This window comes from Fusarium sambucinum, chromosome I (genome assembly GCF_050947815.1).
Source record: "Fusarium sambucinum isolate potato_lamoka chromosome I, whole genome shotgun sequence".
NCBI classification, from domain to species: Eukaryota; Fungi; Ascomycota; class Sordariomycetes; order Hypocreales; family Nectriaceae; genus Fusarium; species Fusarium sambucinum.
The window spans coordinates 10,538,992-10,556,305 of NC_139294.1; the positions used below are offsets into that span (position 1 = coordinate 10,538,992).

The window sequence follows — 17,314 nt, forward strand, 5'->3', positions numbered from 1 at the left end:
CGCAGTACCTTTGTACCGGCTGCGAAGCTCCAACAACGGCAGAAAGACGTCAGACCTATTTTTTGACGGACGGGAGCCGTCTTGTTTTTGGGGGCAGAAACGGTCCGGATATTGAGGAAACTCGACGGTTACGATATCAAAGGCTGCGGACAATCAAAGGCGTGCAGGAAGATTTATTGCTGGTCTCTCTTGGTTTCGGTTCCCGAAATACATCAACTTGACGTCTGCGACGGACATCTGGAAAAGAAGAATTTGGCAACGGGCACACCACGACGATAACCTATATTTGAGCGATAACAACGGACGCCGACAATATCAACTTCCATTCTTGATTGCTAATATCGCATAACGAATAAGCAGGCGATAAGTAACAGGCGACCTCGAAAGTGGACGACTGGGATGTCGTCAACTGACCAAGTTCCTCCCGAAGCTGCCCAGTCGCCGTCTTCAGACTATGCTGCATCTTCCTACGGTTACGCATCCTCCGACGCCTCAATGTACTCCACGACGGTTACCCCAATGCACCGATGGGCGCTCAACGCCTCCGACTCCCAGTTCAACGCTATTGCCGGTGCAGTGGGTGGTTTCACTTCAGGTGTTGTGACATGCCCACTCGACGTCATCAAGACCAAACTTCAGGCGCAAGGTGGTTACGCTGCTCTCAACAAGGGACGGCATGTCGGCCATCCACAGTTATACAACGGTCTTCTTGGCTCAGGGAAAGTCATCTGGAGAGAGGAAGGAATCCGAGGCCTTTATCGTGGACTGGGGCCTATCGTTATGGGATACTTACCAACATGGGCTGTGTGGTTTACGGTTTACAATAAGAGCAAAGGGTATTTATCACAACATTATGGTACGTTGCCAACCGAAATCGCATGAAAGAGATGCCATACTAATGATCCGTCAATAGACAACAGTCACATAGTCAATTTTTGGTCGTCAATCATAGCAGGCGCCAGCAGTACAATAGTTACCAACCCAATATGGGTTATCAAGACACGGCTCATGTCACAGAGCAACATTAGACACAACACCCAGGACCACCATTCCACATACTATCCGAAAGCGACTAGCACACCAACAACGCGACCAACACTACACGACTGGCACTACAAATCCACACTAGATGCAGCCCGCAAGATGTACACCTCGGAAGGTCTCATTTCTTTCTATTCCGGACTAACGCCTGCTCTTCTCGGGTTGACGCACGTTGCTGTACAATTTCCAACATACGAGTACCTCAAAACTAGGTTCACTGGTCAAGGGATGGGCGAATCCAACGAGGGAGACAATAAATCCCACGTTTTCGGGATCCTGGGGGCCTCGATTCTATCCAAAATCCTCGCCAGTACCGCGACGTACCCTCACGAAGTTATTCGCACCCGTTTACAGACCCAACGGCGTCCGCTTGCTGGCGAGGAGTTCGCTCAGGGTATGGGAGTGACGGGTTCAGGCCCCCGAGCCCCTGCTGCGAAGCCCAGATACCAAGGTGTCGTCCACACTTTCCGGGTCATACTGGCTGAAGAAGGGTGGAGGGCGTTTTATGCTGGACTAGGTACCAACATGATGCGAGCTGTCCCAGCAGCAACAGTTACCATGTTGACATACGAATATGTTATGAAGCAACTGTACCACACCAGGGCTGAAGCACGGCATCTTTTGCTGGATCCGCCAGCAGAATCATAATCATCCGATAACTGTTATGAGTTGCGGTAAAAAGCGAGAAATTACTGGAGTTGCAAGGGATTGGAGAAGGACTGTACACCTGGGTTCATGGACGGAATAGGAGACGGAGCAAGGCTGAGATACCCTTCGTCAACTGTAGGCTAGACAAATCTTGGGTTCCTATCGTTGACGCTTTTTATACACAGAGCAATGTACACAGCAGGCGCACACGGCTGCAAACCCCTTTATCTTTTTGGACAACAGAGACATTGAGTTGTAACAAGGGGCTGACGAGTTTCGGGCATGGCGAATTTGGTGCAGCGCTGGCATTAAGAGGAGTTTGTTTTCATTTTGGTTGAGAAATTAGACAACAAATCATAAAAATTACGATATGCCTTTTAAAGTCAATGCGGCCAGCAGGTGATTGATTCGCTCCTTGCGCCGTTGTATGCTCCAGGTGATTTTCGACTTTGATCTTATGATGAACCACCTCTTGAAGTTCGCTCACCATTCGCTGGCAGCCTTGATGAACGCTGTGAAGAATGTCAGCTGGCAGATGATGAAGATAAAGGAGTCACATACTGCTTGTTCACGGGCAGTGTGTATGGATGAGCGAGTGTAACTATAGAACGTTAGCTTCTTAAACACTCCAGTATTCAGACAGTTTGGCATAAACGTAAGAGATGAATAAGTAAAAAGGAATATCTCAAACACTGCATCTTGAAACAACACGCCACTTTCTTCTACTCACACGAACAAGACACAAGCCATTGTAAATGCAGCCCCTGGGGCCATAAATTTCTATTAAACACTGTCAGTCCAAGAAATCTAAAATACTCGGAATAATCAAGTCTTACTCGAGGATTCATATTGCAAGTATTTGCATCACAGGTTAAGTGTTGCAGGTGGTAACTTGATCTTCTCATCTTACACAAAGTAAACGGATGATCTCGGCGAGTATTCTAGTGATACCCATTAGATGCATAACTTCAATTGATGAATGACCTCTACCGGCTCCAAGCCCCACTCCAAATCAATCATCTAAGCGAAAATGAACTTGGCCCGTGCATCTTCCGCTGCCGAGCAATTGATGGTCCAAGCTCCCGGAAGCTTGTAAGGGCCTGGAACAGGCTCTATTGGTCCCCCCAGATGAGACATGCCGTAAAGGCAGACAAAGGCAAGCGCATCAAATGCGACAGCAACGGACAGGGCCAACCCAGTCCTGGTCTGGGTACGGACGGTAGGTACTAAGCCTCTCTCCATTTCCCTTTCTCTTCTCCTCCTCCCAACGCCCAGCCTTCTTTGTCTTTTCTTTTCATCTCTTTCTTCTACCTCTTTTTTACTTTACGCGTTTTCGTAGTGTTCACGCGGTAATTTTCCTCGCAAATTCGTCTACGTGTTTTGCAGAATACAGCATTGCTTTGGCTTGTCGCATACAGCGCATCGCATCGCATAGACTCTTTCCTCCCCTTCACAACATCACAATGCCTGTCGAACTTCGTAAGCGCAAAGCGCCTGCTGCCCCTCCCCCTCCTCCTGTGAAGAGAAAGGCCACTGGAAAGACCGGAAAAGCCGCCAAAGTGAAGGAGGCTGCTGCCAAGGTCGCGGAGAAGGAGGAAAAGCCTAAGAAGGCTAAGGAGCCCAAGGAGGAGCCCAAGGAGGAAGCTAAGGAAGAAGAGAAGTCTGAGGAGGAGCCAAAGACCGATGAGCCCAAGGCCAAAAAGTCAGGAGGCAAGCTCGAGGTTGGCGACGTTGTGGACCTTGATGATTTTGGAGGCGAAATTGAGACCAACGATGGCGACAAGACTACCTTGAAGAAGCTCGTTAATGAGAGCAAGTCCGGTGTCGTTCTCTTCACCTACCCTAAGGCATCCACTCCCGGCTGTAAGTTTTCATTACCTCTCCATCTGAATTTCCATCTGACTCTTTCGCAGGCACAAAGCAGGTCTGCTTCTTCCGCGATTCATACGAGCCTCTTACCAAGGATGGCTTGGCTATTTACGGTCTCAGCACCGACTCTCCCAAGGCCAACACGACCTTCAAGGAGAAGCAGAAGCTTCCTTACCCACTACTGTGTGACCCCAAGGCTACCCTCATCGGCGCCATCGGTCTCAAGAAGGCTCCCAAGGGAACGACGCGTGGTGTCTTTGTGATTAGCAAGGAGGGCAAGGTCCTCATTGCTGAGGCGGGAAGCCCACAGGGTACTCTTGACCGTGTGCAGGCTCTCGTTGATGAGTTGGCTAGCAAGTAAGAGGCGTTGGTACGTATATAGGCAAGGGTTTTGCGCGGAATTCTCTATGGGTCAGTAGCAATTGGGATTTGTTTTAGTAAAGTACAGTGTGTATGGAATCAGCCAGATACTACAGAAGGTTTATAGACCATAGTAATTATACGAGTGATACTAGACTTTTTGAACATTCTTATTTCTGAATCTTGGGTGAAGAAACTGTTCTTAACTTTATTAAGTCCTATCGAAAGTATTTAAAGCTCCTAGATTTTTTGCCTCGCATACGTTGACCATTTATGTGCTCGATGGTTACACGTCTGAGGTCACATTACAATTACCTAAACCTACTGTATCAACACTACGAAATAAATTGAGCTTGACCAACAACAACACATAGAAACATATTGTACCGCATTTATCAGAGATCAAGCTTTCAATAAGGCAATTCATCTTAAAGGTACAAAAACAGCTAATATTCTCGTAAAGTCAGAGTTGTTCCATCAATCAATGCAACTCCTGCAGGGTAACCAACATCACATCGGTGGAGCCTCGGATAAATCCACCAGTCAGCCAATAATCACGACGGCATTTCAAGTTGGAAACGATTCCATCACTCGAACCTCAACGACAGCCTTCATCAGCCTACCAGCCGCCATCATGTCGTCCCAAGCGGCCAAAGCCGCCAGCAACGTGGTCAGCATCGCCAAGGTACGAACTACGAACATCGCCTCGGATCCAATGCCTCCCAATCGCCTCTCGACAACCGCCCCTACCTCCGAATTCACTCGCACATCATGAAGCCCGTACAGACATACAAGCCGCTAACTGAGCATCCACTCATACAGAAGCAAACCCTCCAGTCGACTGGTATCTGGGAGGCCTTTCGTCGATTCCTGGCCATCGACCCTGAGCGCTCCAACGGTGTCCCTCTGAACCCTCACTTCCGCAACCCTCCCCCCGGCGCCAACGACCCTCTCCAGTACGACGACCCCGTTACGCTGCCCGCTGGCGACATCGCCGATAACCCTTATTGGAAGCGCGACAACCGCCGCGGCTACCCCCAGCTCAGCGTCGTCGACCAGTCCCAGTTCGCCCAGCTCCTTACCGTTGGCAGCGCTGAAGCTCCCAAGGTCGATCTTATCGGCGAGGCTGGCGAGAAGCAGCTCGTTGCTGTGAAGCAGGAGTCTGAGACTGGTCTGGCAAAGGCTCTTGATAAGGCGGGCAACGCGACTAAGGATGTTTTTGTCAACGGCATGCCTCCTCTGCCCAGCGGCCAGACTCTGAACACTGGAAAGTGGGATGTGCACAAGTACGAGCTTGAGGAGTCATCTTATGGTGAAGGGTACGTTTAACGAGTGAGAGGATATGTTTGGGGAGATGCTAACTATTCGCAGATACCCTTGCAGGTCATTCAAATAAATTAGAAGCGAAGGAAGACGTGTATACAAATTATGAGGTAGTGAGGGTATAGAATTTCCATTGACAGCAGATGATTTTCTTTTTTCACATGAGTACCGAATTTGTTATGTCCTAACTGTCATACGCCCAACCGAACTCCGATTTTGTTCATGATGCTTACGGGCTTGACACTCCTGTTGCCTCTTTCCCACCACCCGTCATCCTTTCAACAATCTTGGCCTTTCCCTGTGCTCTCTTAACCCGATCATCAAAGTCTTGAACCGCCTCATCTGAGTTCTCTGTTGAAAGCGTCTCGGGCTCCACGAGGGCATACAGAGTGTTGATGTTCTTCTCAAGTCTTGCGTTTTTGGGCAGCGGTGGCAACGTGCAAGTCTCCTCGGAAGAAGTCTTGTCTTTTTGTGGTATCCGGTTCGCCCAAACGACGGCTTTGCTGGCGAGACGGCCACTCTCGAGGAACTTTTCAAAGCCCTTTTGCATGCCAAACGATCGCCCCTCGATTCGCCCCGCTTGAATGCCGTCTTTTATGCCAAGTTGGTAGCCTTCTGAGTAGAAGCGCTCTTCGAGGTTGAGGACATCCTCGAAGGGATCAGAGGAGTCTGTTTGCCTTGTTTCCATGGTGAAGTTTTGTGACCTTGAGCTGAGTGAGAGGCCTGACTCACTACGGATTTGTAAGTGATTTGAGACTTGACTTGAGTGAGTTTGGCAGAATTTGCGTCACCGCCTACTAACAAGGCGGGGCACTTTGACTTATAAGCAGTTGAATACCTAACTCAAGGGTTAACAGTAGCACTCCTGAGGTGTCTACTCTGTGACATTGAACGAAGAAAATCTAAAACAGAGAGCACTTATGAACTCTCTCATGGGCCTTAAACTTAGGTTAAATCTTTAGCTAATGATTTCCATTTTCTATGCTGTCTGTCATAAGACAACAAGTCACCATTTACTCCATTGCTGTATAAGATAAAATCTATATGTTCATACAAAACTGCCTTCTAATTCTTATATCCTAATGCCTATTTCTATTACTCTTTAACTAAACCATCTATTGCATGCCAAATATCATTCCTCCGTTGGCGCAAATGACTTGCCCAGTAGCCCAAGCACTCTCAGGGCTGGCAAGCATAGCGACAATACCAGCAATCTCATCAGCTTCACCAGCGCGACCACCGGCCGTCTTGGCCTCTTCAACAACCTCGGGGTCGTCAATGCCTTCACGAGCAGCCATGAGAGGTGCATTCTGAATGAAAGGCTTGATGAGACGCTTGAACTCGTCCGAGTTGCGCGAGTACATCTCTGAGCGGACGGGGCCAGGGTTGATAGCGTTGACAGTAGCTCTCTCGCTCAACTCGCGGGCCCAAGTTCGTGTCATAGCCTCAAGAGCGGCCTTTGTACCACCGTAAACACTCTGACCGACGAAACCTAAGCTGGCGCTCACACTGCTGAGGTTGATGATTCTGCCAGAACGATCTGTTGGGAGGTAAGGCTCTGCGGCCTGGACCAGAAGTAGGGGACCCAGAACGTTTACATTGTAGCTGGTTGTGAAGTCGTCGGGCTTGATATCGGGAACCTTGTCGTTAAGAGCGACGCCAGCGTTGTTGACGAGGATATCAATGCGCAATGGGTGGAAAGCATCGGCGGCTTGCTTAATCAGAGAAGCAGGACCAGAGACAGTACCGAGATCGGCCTGGATAGGAACAGCCTTGATAGAGTGCTTGGAGGCCAGCTCAGAAGCGATGTCGGCTGTTGAGGCGGCAGAGTTGGCTGATGTGTAGGCGAGGACGAGGTTTGCGCCGCGAGCGGCGAGGGCTTTTGTAATGGCCAGACCGATACCTTTTTGAGTCAGTGAGGTTCAATCGGATTTAGAGAAGATAGTTTACATGCCTCGAGAGGCACCAGTGACAATGGCAAGTTTGCCAGTAAGAGGAAGAGACATGGTAAAGTGAGGCAAGATGAGTCGGATATCACGACAAAAGAACAGACAGAGAAACTGAAATGTAAAAAGAATAACTTTTCTATGGAGGACCAAGAAAGAAGGGTCTCGTGTATATTTATATTTATCAACGTGTCTACAGATCTGGACCCTTCTTCTGTCCGTATATATAGAAGACGATAGGGCTTACTATCTTAAAAGTCAATTTATAGTAGGCTAACCCCTCCTATAGGGCTTTATTAATTATATTTTTAATTTTTTAATTTTCTATATACTAATTTAATTAATTATATAAATAAATTATATAGAAAAAGTAAAGGTTAAAAAGGTTATATACTAATATATTAATAATATCTTTATATTATAACTTTAATTTTATTTTTTACCTTTAAAATTAATATACTTTATAAAATAAAAATTCCTTTTTTTATTATTATATTTATATATTTATAATAGCCTTAAATAGCTTAATATTAATTTATTTAGAATTATATAGCTTAAATGTTTTATTTAATATTACTTTTTTCCTTTTATAAATACTTTTTTTTATTAAACTTTATACTTTAGCTATAAGCTTTATATAGGCTTTTTTTATTTTATATAAATTTATTTTATTTATTTTATATACTTTTAATTAATTTTATATTATTTTTATTACTTTTATATAATTAAGTGCTTTATTTATATATATTCTTTATCTTTTTATATATATATTTATTAATTTTTTATTTTCCTAGTATTAATAATATTTATTATATTAATTCTATTTATATAAATATATATATACTTTTATATATTTATTATATTAATAAAAAAAGAGATTATTATATAATAAAAAAACTATATAATAATTACTATTATTATTAAAAAGAAAAAGGCTATTAATAATATAATTATAAAGAAGGCTAAAGAGATTATTATAAAGAAAGCTAAAGATATTATTATTATAGTTATAATAAAAGCTAAAGTTAAAGCTAAAGCTATAAAAAAAATTAAAGAACTTATAAAAAAAGCTAAAGAGGCTATTATAAAGGAAATTAAAGAGGCTATTATAAAGGAAGCTAAAGAGGCTATAAAGGAAATTAAAGAGGCTATAAAGGAAGTTAAAGAGGCTATAAAGAAAATTAATTTAATTAAAAAGGCTTAAAATAAGGAATTTAAAGAAGATATACTTAATAATAAACTTATTACTCTCTAGAAATATTATAATATAGTCTATAAGGTAAGAGAGAATATAAAGAAAATAGCTCTATAAAAGTCTATATTTTTAAATAAATAATAATTTAAAAATAAAAAGTATTATTTTAATAAAAAGTATAGCCTTAATAAAGTATTTAAAGTAAAGCTATATATATTAATTTATAAGAAGAATTTAGACTTTATAGCTATAAAGAAGGCTTTATAAAAAGACTTATAAGACTATTTTATATATTTCCTTAAGGTAATATTTAATATTCCTATTATTATATTTAACTTTAAGGCCTTATAATTTTATTTAAATTTAAACCTTATAATTTAAGGTTTTTATTATACCTTAAAGGCCTGCTTTTATAAGGGTATTAAAGCTATTTAAAAAAATAAAAACTTAATATATATTATATAATTTATATATTTATTATATTATATTAACTTCTATAGTATATTATTAAGCCTAATAAACTTTACTTTAATAAGTATAAATAAGGCAATATAAAACCCTATATTATTTTATTTTCCTAATAGAATATTAATACTTTACTTTACTATTTATATAAAACCTTTTATAATAATTTAAAAAGCTATAAAAAGTATAAAGCTAGAAATAATATAATTATAAACTGCTTTATTTATTTATTTAAGCCTAATAGATATTTAAACTATAATTAAAACTATTTAAGCTTATTATACTTTTTCTTTAAAAATATATATTATTTACTACTTACTTAACCTTAATATTAACTATTATATAGAGTTTATACTTACAAAGGGTAAATATAAATATAATATTAAATTTAATAATAATAATAATAGTAGTATTTTAATCTTTTTAAATTTAAATAATTCTATAGAGAATATTATTATAAAGCTAATTAAAGCCTTTAATTATATTTTATATTTTATAATTATTTAATTCTTTAAGAAGGCTATTAATAAATTAAAAAAAAGCTTTAAGGGTAAAAAGAATAAGAAATAAGAATATAAATAATAGAATTACTTTATATAGTTTCCTTTAAAGGACTTTAAGCTATAATTTTATAATTTATAATAAGATTAATATATATATTTTTAATATATAATAGTATTTATAATAATATATAAGGTATTATAATATACTATATATAGCTTAATAGAAAAGTTTAATTTATTTTATTTTACTTTTAAAGAAAAAAATTATAAAGATATTATATAACCTTAAAATATTAAAAAAATCCCTTAAATAGCTATATATACTTTAAAATTTTCTTTTTCTATTCCTTATAAGCTTTTATAATACCTTATAAGCTTTTATTAGCCTTTATAATAAGTAATATTAGCTGCCTTTTTAAAGATTTAATATTATTTTATATTTAAATTAAATAATAAAGAGATATTAATTAAATAGCTATAAATAAGCTTTTAATATATATTTCTATAGAATGTAATATCTTTATATTTTAAGTAATATTATATTAATACTTTAAGATTTAATAATTAAATTAATTATTATTAAGTATTAATTAAATATATATAGAAGATATAAAAGCTTTATATATTTAAATAAAAGAACTTTACTTTAATAATATTCTTTAAGATAAGAATATTCTATATTAACCATAGAAAAAAGGCTTTATAGTTATACTTATAAGTATATAATAAATATAATAAAAACTTAATATTTTATAATATTAAATTATTAAGTAAAAAGTAATATAATTAGCTAAATTATATAAATTCTTTAAGAATAATACCTTACTTAATACTAGGCTTTAAATATTTAATTATATATATCTTTATACTTATATATATTAAAATAATATTTCTCTTAATTAAAATAAAATCTATAAAGCCTTTTAAAGCTTTTTACTATAAAATATAGCTAAATAATAAAATATATTATAAAATTATTAAATTAAATAAATAGTATTTAGCCTTAATTATATATAGTTAATTAATACTTATAATAAGTTAAAGGCTCAAGGTATTAAGGTATATATATTAATTAATATTTACTTATATTATATTATATAGCTTTATATTAATATATTAATTAATATATTATATAGTATATTTAATTAATATCTTTAAATATATAAAGAATAAAATATTATACCTTTAATTATTTAATTAAACTATAGAAATAAAACCCTCTTTATAGCTAATATATATTTATACTTTTTATAAGTATATTATTATTTATAAGGTAATATATAATTATTTTAATTTTAAGATTATTAAATTTATAGTAAAAATATATATAATAAAAAGATTAAAAGTTAATAGTATTAATTAAGTAAAGGTAAAGTAAAGTATTAATATATATATACTTTTAAATTATTCTATATATATATATTAATTATATATAGAAATACTTTAATAGAATTATTTCCTAAGGCTACTTTTTAATAGATTTTATTTTAAATAGAATTACTATTTTTTATCTTTATATATTACTAATATATATAAAGCTCTCTAAGTTTATATATCTTTATAATATATATTAAATTTATAAATAGTATAATAAGTTATTTATATCTTTAAAACTTTTAATTATTTTATAAAGAAATAAAATAGCTTAAATAGTAAATATTTAATAATTTAATAATATTATAAGGCTATAAGGCTATACTTTTAAATAAGCTTTTAATAAAACTCTATATTAAAATAAAGCTATATAAAATAATAAAATAATAATAAATACTTTCTTTTTCTTTATATAATAAAACTATTAATAAAGAAAGGTAAGAATAATAATAAAAAAGTAAATTATCCTGCCTTTAATTATCTATTTAATATATTAAGCTAACCTAGATTATAGTTATAATATTAATATTATATTACTATATTATTTAACCTTATAACTATAGCCTTATAGCTAGGCAATATATAAGGCAATTTTATTATATATATAGTAAGATTATTAAGGTATTATATATTAGCCTAGCCTTATTTTAAAATCTATATAACCTTATAATAATAAAGCTAAAATATATCTCTATAGGCTAAAGACTTTTAATTAAAGATAATATAGTATTAGCTATATTTAGCTATAAGGTCTTATAATTCCTTAATATTTTTATCCCTTAGAGGGACTTATAGTAGATTTAATAGGAAAAGTAATAGCTTTATATATTATATTATAAGATTAAGAGAGAGAATACCTTTATAATAAAAAAGACTATATTTTATAATATAATAGGTTAATATAAGCTATAGTTAATAAAACTAGGGGTATTTATTTAAATTATTAAAGATAAATATAAGTATTTTAAGTAATAGGAAACTCTATTTAAGTTAAAGTCTATAGAGAAAGAAATTTATATATATAGTTAAGAGTTTAATATAAAGTTAAAATGCTAAAGTAAAACTTAACTAATACTATAGTTAATTAAACTAAGTTATATAACTAGACTTCTTACTATATTATATAATTATTTTAATCCTTATATAATTATACTATTTATAATTTTAATAAAGGTATAATAAGTTATATATTATTTCTAATTAACTTTTTATTTTATATTATTAGCTAAAGACTTAAGAAGTAATAAATTATATTATTTTTATTTTATTTATTTAATTATAAATACTTAAAGAGCTTTTTAATAATAATTAAGTTAATATTTATATATACTTATTTAAAGATATAATTATAATTTATAATTATCTTTTTAAAGAATAAATCTTTCTTTAAAATAACCTTAATAACTTAAAACTCTCTATATACTTATTCTTATAAGGCTATTTAAAAGAGTATATATTTAATAATTAATAATTAATAATTAATAATTAAATTTCTTTTAATATCTATAAAAAGGATTAATTAAATATAAGCCTATTTAATTACTTATAATATTAATATTATATTACTTAATAAAAGGTTAAATAATAATTTTAATTATAATTAAACTTAAAATTAAAAGAAGATATTATATATATATACTATAGCTTAAATCTCTATAATAACTTTATACTTTACTTTAAGTAAAATATAGCTTTTATTACTTTTTCTTTTTTCTCTTTATATATCTCTTTTTTTATATTATTTTAATTCTTTTTTATATTATTAATAAATACCTTAAATATAGCTAAAGTAATACTTTTAATATTACTTTTATTTCTTTTTTTTTTTACCTCTTAAATTATAGTATTTTTATATTTAATCTCCTCTTTAATACTTTTCTCCTTTTTAAAAGGCTATAAAGCTTCCTTTTTAACCCTTCCTTTTTACTTAATATACTTAAGAATACTACCTTTTACTTTAATTAATTTAATCTATTTAATTAATCTCTTTATAAAATAAATAACATTATTTTCTTTTAAATTATTTTATTTTTTAAAATAAAAAAATATAAAGCTAATAGGAATTTTAATTTTTATAAAAAGTATAATATTTACTTATTTAAAGAAATTCTATAGTTATATTATTTTATAAATAACTTTATTAAACTCTTAAGGCCTATATATATCCTTTATAGTATAAAAGAAAAAAATAAGCTATTATTTAATAAAAGTAAAATCTATAATAAAAGTAAAAATAAAATCTTTAATTATATTAATATATAATAAATATATAGTATTTAATATAACTTTAATTTTACCTTTAAAAGTATAAAGTATAATACTTTTAATTAACTTATTATATATTAATAATAAAATCCTTTTAATAATCTCTTTTTTATATTTAATTATAATATAGAATTTAATATATAATTTAATTATAAGAAGGCTATTATAGGCTATTAATATAATATTCCTTTATTAACTTTTAATAGCTATATTATAAATATTAATATATATTAATTATATTAATTAAAATTATTTAATTAATATTATTATTATATTATTTTATATAAAGGCTAATAAGGTTATTTAAAAGCTACTATTAATAAAGTTAATAACCTTAATTTTAATAAACTATTAGCTATAAAATAAGTAAAAATTAGCCTTTATAAAGCTATTAAGCCTTATATATATATTATTATAATATTTATTACTTTTTAAATAGAATTTAATATATTATATAAAAGGATTTAAAGAGATTAATATAATTAAATATAAAAAGTTAAAGTAATATATTATATAGCTTTATAGAAAGCCTTATAAGGTATTTTTAATATTTTTTAATTATATAAAGTAATAGCCTTAAATATAAAAATTATAATAATTAAATAAATCTTTATAAGATAATAAAATACTATATAGAGATATATTTAAGCTAGTATAGCTATATTAGGGTATATATAGTAAATAAAATCCCTTATTTTAACTTTTAAGATAGTGAGCCCTATTGTCTTCCGTAGTATACTTCTTTTGTGTATTAGTTCAACATCTTAACACAATCTAGAGTCCACTGCAATTGTCGCGCCAATAGAGACAAAGCACCAAACTCCTCTATGCAAGTCCCGTGGCGGCCATTGCTGGCTTTGACAGGTGCGCTTCCAAGAGAGGATATTTATCGGGCGTTACAGTGGAGGAGTTTATAATTGGTGCCTGGTTTAGCGTTATCGGTCGTCTCCAGCGTCCATCACAGCGCAACAAGGATCAAGTTTGGTGGAGGTTGTTTAGGTCCCAAGGTTCGGCGCGGGGGAGTTTTCCTGCCGACCTCCCGGTGATGGTCTTCACTGTAAAGTTGAAAGTTGACCGCCCGCCAGATTTTATGACCCGCCGCGAATTGAGGGGCCGATTTACGCTTCAGAAAGTGGGCTGAAGGACGCTATCTCTATCTCGACTGTTACCGTACGTCAATTCTTGAGCCTCATCTAACCAACACCGATTTACACCATCCAATACCGCAGACATGGATATCAGACTCCTCACAAACGCAGACTTGCCCCTCATCCAGCACGCAAACCTCGAGAACCTTCCCGAGAACTACTTCCTCAAGTACTACCTCTACCATGCCCTCTCATGGCCCCAGCTGAGCTACGTCGCCGTCGATGTCTCAAGGCCCAAGAAGGACCCTTACGAGTACCCCAAGATTGTCGGATATGTCCTTGCCAAGATGGAGGAGGAGCCTTCAGACGGTATCCCTCACGGCCACATCACCAGTCTGAGCGTCATGCGCACACACCGAAGACTCGGTATTGCTGAGAAGCTGATGCGCCAGAGTCGTACGTATTACATACACTTTGCCATATCTATCTGTTAACACATGCGCAGAACTCGCCATGGTCGAGACATTCCAGGCCAAGTACGTCTCCCTGCACGTTCGTGTCTCCAACGCCGCAGCCCGTCATCTTTACGAGAACACACTGGGTTTCACCAACGAGAAGACCGAGTCCAAATACTATGCCGACGGCGAAGATGCCTTTTGCATGCGTCTAGACCTCGGTGGTATCAAGAAGCAGGCCGACGAGGCCGCCGCTGCAGAGGACGAGGATGTCGCTGATGAGGGTGACGCCGTGGGCGAGGTTGGCCGTGATCCCGAAGCTAGCAAAAACAAGGAGGAGGGCGGAGAACGAAAGATGAAGGTCGCCGTGGGGAGAGGATTAGGAGTTGGATCATTGGTGGAAAAGGATGAGTCCAAGAACTAAACAAGTCGAAAGAAAGGGGAAAATGGAAAAAGAGGGTAGAATTTGCTCTAATAGACGGATAGACAAAAGGATGCTAAGTCCGGGTGAAGCACGTTATAGGAAGTTTCAAAGGGTTCATGAGATCTTTGAAGTTGCATTATCATTGTATAACTAGGACATGCGCCAACGACTACTTATGTAGGCACGACGAGAATATCTGTTTAACCACGGAATCCTCCTCTGTTAGGCCATCCCCACCAATCTCCACGACCTTGTGGATGAACAGGCACATGAGCGGTATGGGAATGTGACCAACCTGGTGTGAAATGAGACTGTCCTGAGGGAAATCCAGGAACCACAGGCGGATTCCCATGACCCCGACCTCTGCCTCTGCCTCTTTGCTCTCTCCGATGATCTCTGTGAGCCGCCTTCATTTCTCTCTTCATCCGTCTTTTCACTTCCTTCTCCGCCCTTTTTCTTTCCTTTTTATTCTTCTTCTGCTCACGTTTCAGACTCTTCCATTGGTGGCCGAGAGCCTTGCTCTGCTTCTTGAGTTCCTTTCGGTCGACGTTTGGGTTAAGGGGGGCTGTGTTCCTCTTCCCTGCTTTCAATTCCGCCTTGAGCTGTTTGACATCCGCCTTGCTGCGCACTTCATGAGGGTTGGCGATCCATTGCTCGAGACGGGCGATGTAAAACGGTAGTTGTTCTTCTTTGATGTCGTCGTGATCTGGGAGTGAGCCGATAGAGTCGGCGCTTGAGGAAGAATCAGATGAAGAAGAAGAAGATGTCGAGGAAGAGCGATTGCGAGCTCCATGATGGTGATTATGAGGTGCTCGTCCTCGGGTAGGATCAAAATTGGCTTCATGAGGTGCATGTCTATGTTCACACCCAGGTCCAAAAAGCCAGGCATCTCCTATGCCCTGCCCACCCATGCGAATACCTCTGCTGTCTATGTGTAAGTCTCCAATTCGAAGCCCATTGGCATCAGCGGCAAATCTGCCCCCCCGTGGAATGCCTCCCCAACCGCCTTGGAAATGTCCTTCTCTGCGCTGCGGCATTGTTTCTCTTTGGTATGACGGCCCAGGTTGCGGGATCTCCTCTGGAGGGTCATCAATTGCCGTCTCCTGTTCTCTAGACGCATGCACTGGTTCATCGGGTACAAGTAACACAACTACCCTCCGGGGTATGAAGAAGCCAGTGTTCCAGTGGTATACTGTAGCCTCAGCTTCTTGACGGAATAGATGCCGCTCGCTGAGATCAGCAGCTTGTCGCTGTGGTTTGAATTTTGCATTGGGAGTGGTAGATTTGGCATCAGAGCCATCCTCACTCTTTGCCTCTCCACCAAAAATCGCCTCGTTCTTTACTGAGTCATGATCAGGGAGAAGAAAGTTGACAAACGTCGCCCAGTCCTGAGGCGTGACATCGTGCGCAGCCCAGTTCTCAGGATAAGGGATATCAGAAGGTACAGAACCCGGGGTAACAGCAATACTGTATTCAAACGAAAGAGACGTTGAATGCGAATGCGGTCGAGTATCAAAGTAGCGTGTGGCAGAGGCCAAGCGATTGCGCAACAGTTGAAGTGGTTTTTCAATGTTTGAACTCACTGCTTGAGGCGTTTCTGGAGGAGTGTAGATGACTGATCCAGTGGTTGAAGTGGGTGACATTGGAAAGGCATGATCACCCGGAGCTGTGGGGCCGTGACCGTGGCCGGATCCAGAGCCGGGACCAGCAGCGGGAAAGGCAGGATGAGGAACTTGTGGTGAGCGAGTAGTGGCAGAGTAAATGTCTGTCTCTGAATATGATGGCGGGGGCACGTCTCCGTGTAATGAGTCTCTATTTGTAAAGTCCATGTTTGGTGGCGGACCTCCTGACATAATGGGTTGAATAGAAGTTCTTATAGTTATGAGAGGGGAGGTTATGATTGAGCTTGGTTGAATAAATGAAGAAATATTTGACAGAGCTGAAGAGCTGTTATGGCGAATTATTGCCGTGGATGGGAAGGACAACGGGATATATATCTCTTTTTAACTTGTGGCATCATATCCCATCACCTTGCAGTGCTTGCACCATATCCATCCAAAAGGGTAACCCTTTCAGCCTACAAAACGCCTTGCGCTGATCCATAGAGCTACTGCATACGTGGTAAATGATGATCGAGTCAGCAAGACAAAATAAACGGGACATATTTCGGCCGAGAACAACTAACAGACCACAACTTACTCTGTTAGCTCTCCACAATCTGATGTAGGCGTCTGATTATTTGTTGAATCTTAGCAGTGGCTGGGGTTACGCAACTGGGATTCGCAGCCCTATGACTCCCCAGGAACGCCAACATCCAATAGTCGAGTTTATGCTTACGCGGCCGAGAGAGGCAACCTA

General features: G+C 36.5%; 7 protein-coding genes across 7 annotated transcripts; 4 read left to right on the forward strand and 3 right to left on the reverse strand.

Annotated features, from left to right (window-relative positions):
* Positions 1 to 399: 399 nt before the first annotated feature.
* Positions 400 to 1,689, forward strand: FSST1_006133 (mitochondrial carrier domain-containing protein; the record flags this gene model as incomplete). The annotated part of the gene is made up of 2 exons (XM_083232472.1): positions 400 to 856; positions 914 to 1,689. The coding sequence occupies 2 exons, from the start codon at positions 400 to 402 to the stop codon at positions 1,687 to 1,689; spliced, it is 1,233 nt and encodes a 410-aa protein (XP_083089563.1).
* A 1,463-nt stretch (positions 1,690 to 3,152) lies between these two features.
* Positions 3,153 to 3,919, forward strand: FSST1_006134 (thioredoxin peroxidase DOT5; the record flags this gene model as incomplete). The annotated part of the gene is made up of 2 exons (XM_083232473.1): positions 3,153 to 3,552; positions 3,603 to 3,919. 2 exons carry the CDS (start codon positions 3,153 to 3,155, stop codon positions 3,917 to 3,919), a joined length of 717 nt encoding a protein of 238 aa, XP_083089564.1.
* Positions 3,920 to 4,552: 633 nt separating this feature from the next.
* On the forward strand, positions 4,553 to 5,314 carry FSST1_006135 (uncharacterized protein; the record flags this gene model as incomplete). Its single annotated transcript, XM_083232475.1, has 3 exons — positions 4,553 to 4,603; positions 4,741 to 5,237; positions 5,290 to 5,314. 3 exons carry the CDS (start codon positions 4,553 to 4,555, stop codon positions 5,312 to 5,314), a joined length of 573 nt encoding a protein of 190 aa, XP_083089565.1.
* Positions 5,315 to 5,470: 156 nt separating this feature from the next.
* Positions 5,471 to 5,929, reverse strand: FSST1_006136 (Yae1 family protein; the record flags this gene model as incomplete). The annotated part of the gene is made up of 1 exon (XM_083232476.1): positions 5,471 to 5,929. The coding sequence occupies one exon, from the start codon at positions 5,927 to 5,929 to the stop codon at positions 5,471 to 5,473; it is 459 nt and encodes a 152-aa protein (XP_083089566.1).
* A 427-nt stretch (positions 5,930 to 6,356) lies between these two features.
* Positions 6,357 to 7,247, reverse strand: FSST1_006137 (SDR family NAD(P)-dependent oxidoreductase; the record flags this gene model as incomplete). Its single annotated transcript, XM_083232477.1, has 2 exons — positions 6,357 to 7,144; positions 7,196 to 7,247. 2 exons carry the CDS (start codon positions 7,245 to 7,247, stop codon positions 6,357 to 6,359), a joined length of 840 nt encoding a protein of 279 aa, XP_083089567.1.
* A 6,973-nt stretch (positions 7,248 to 14,220) lies between these two features.
* Positions 14,221 to 14,956, forward strand: FSST1_006138 (acyl-CoA N-acyltransferase; the record flags this gene model as incomplete). Its single annotated transcript, XM_083232478.1, has 2 exons — positions 14,221 to 14,533; positions 14,583 to 14,956. 2 exons carry the CDS (start codon positions 14,221 to 14,223, stop codon positions 14,954 to 14,956), a joined length of 687 nt encoding a protein of 228 aa, XP_083089568.1.
* Positions 14,957 to 15,156: 200 nt separating this feature from the next.
* FSST1_006139 (uncharacterized protein) lies at positions 15,157 to 16,809 on the reverse strand (the record flags this gene model as incomplete). Its single annotated transcript, XM_083232479.1, has 1 exon — positions 15,157 to 16,809. The coding sequence occupies one exon, from the start codon at positions 16,807 to 16,809 to the stop codon at positions 15,157 to 15,159; it is 1,653 nt and encodes a 550-aa protein (XP_083089569.1).
* Between the last annotated feature and the right edge of the window lie 505 nt (positions 16,810 to 17,314).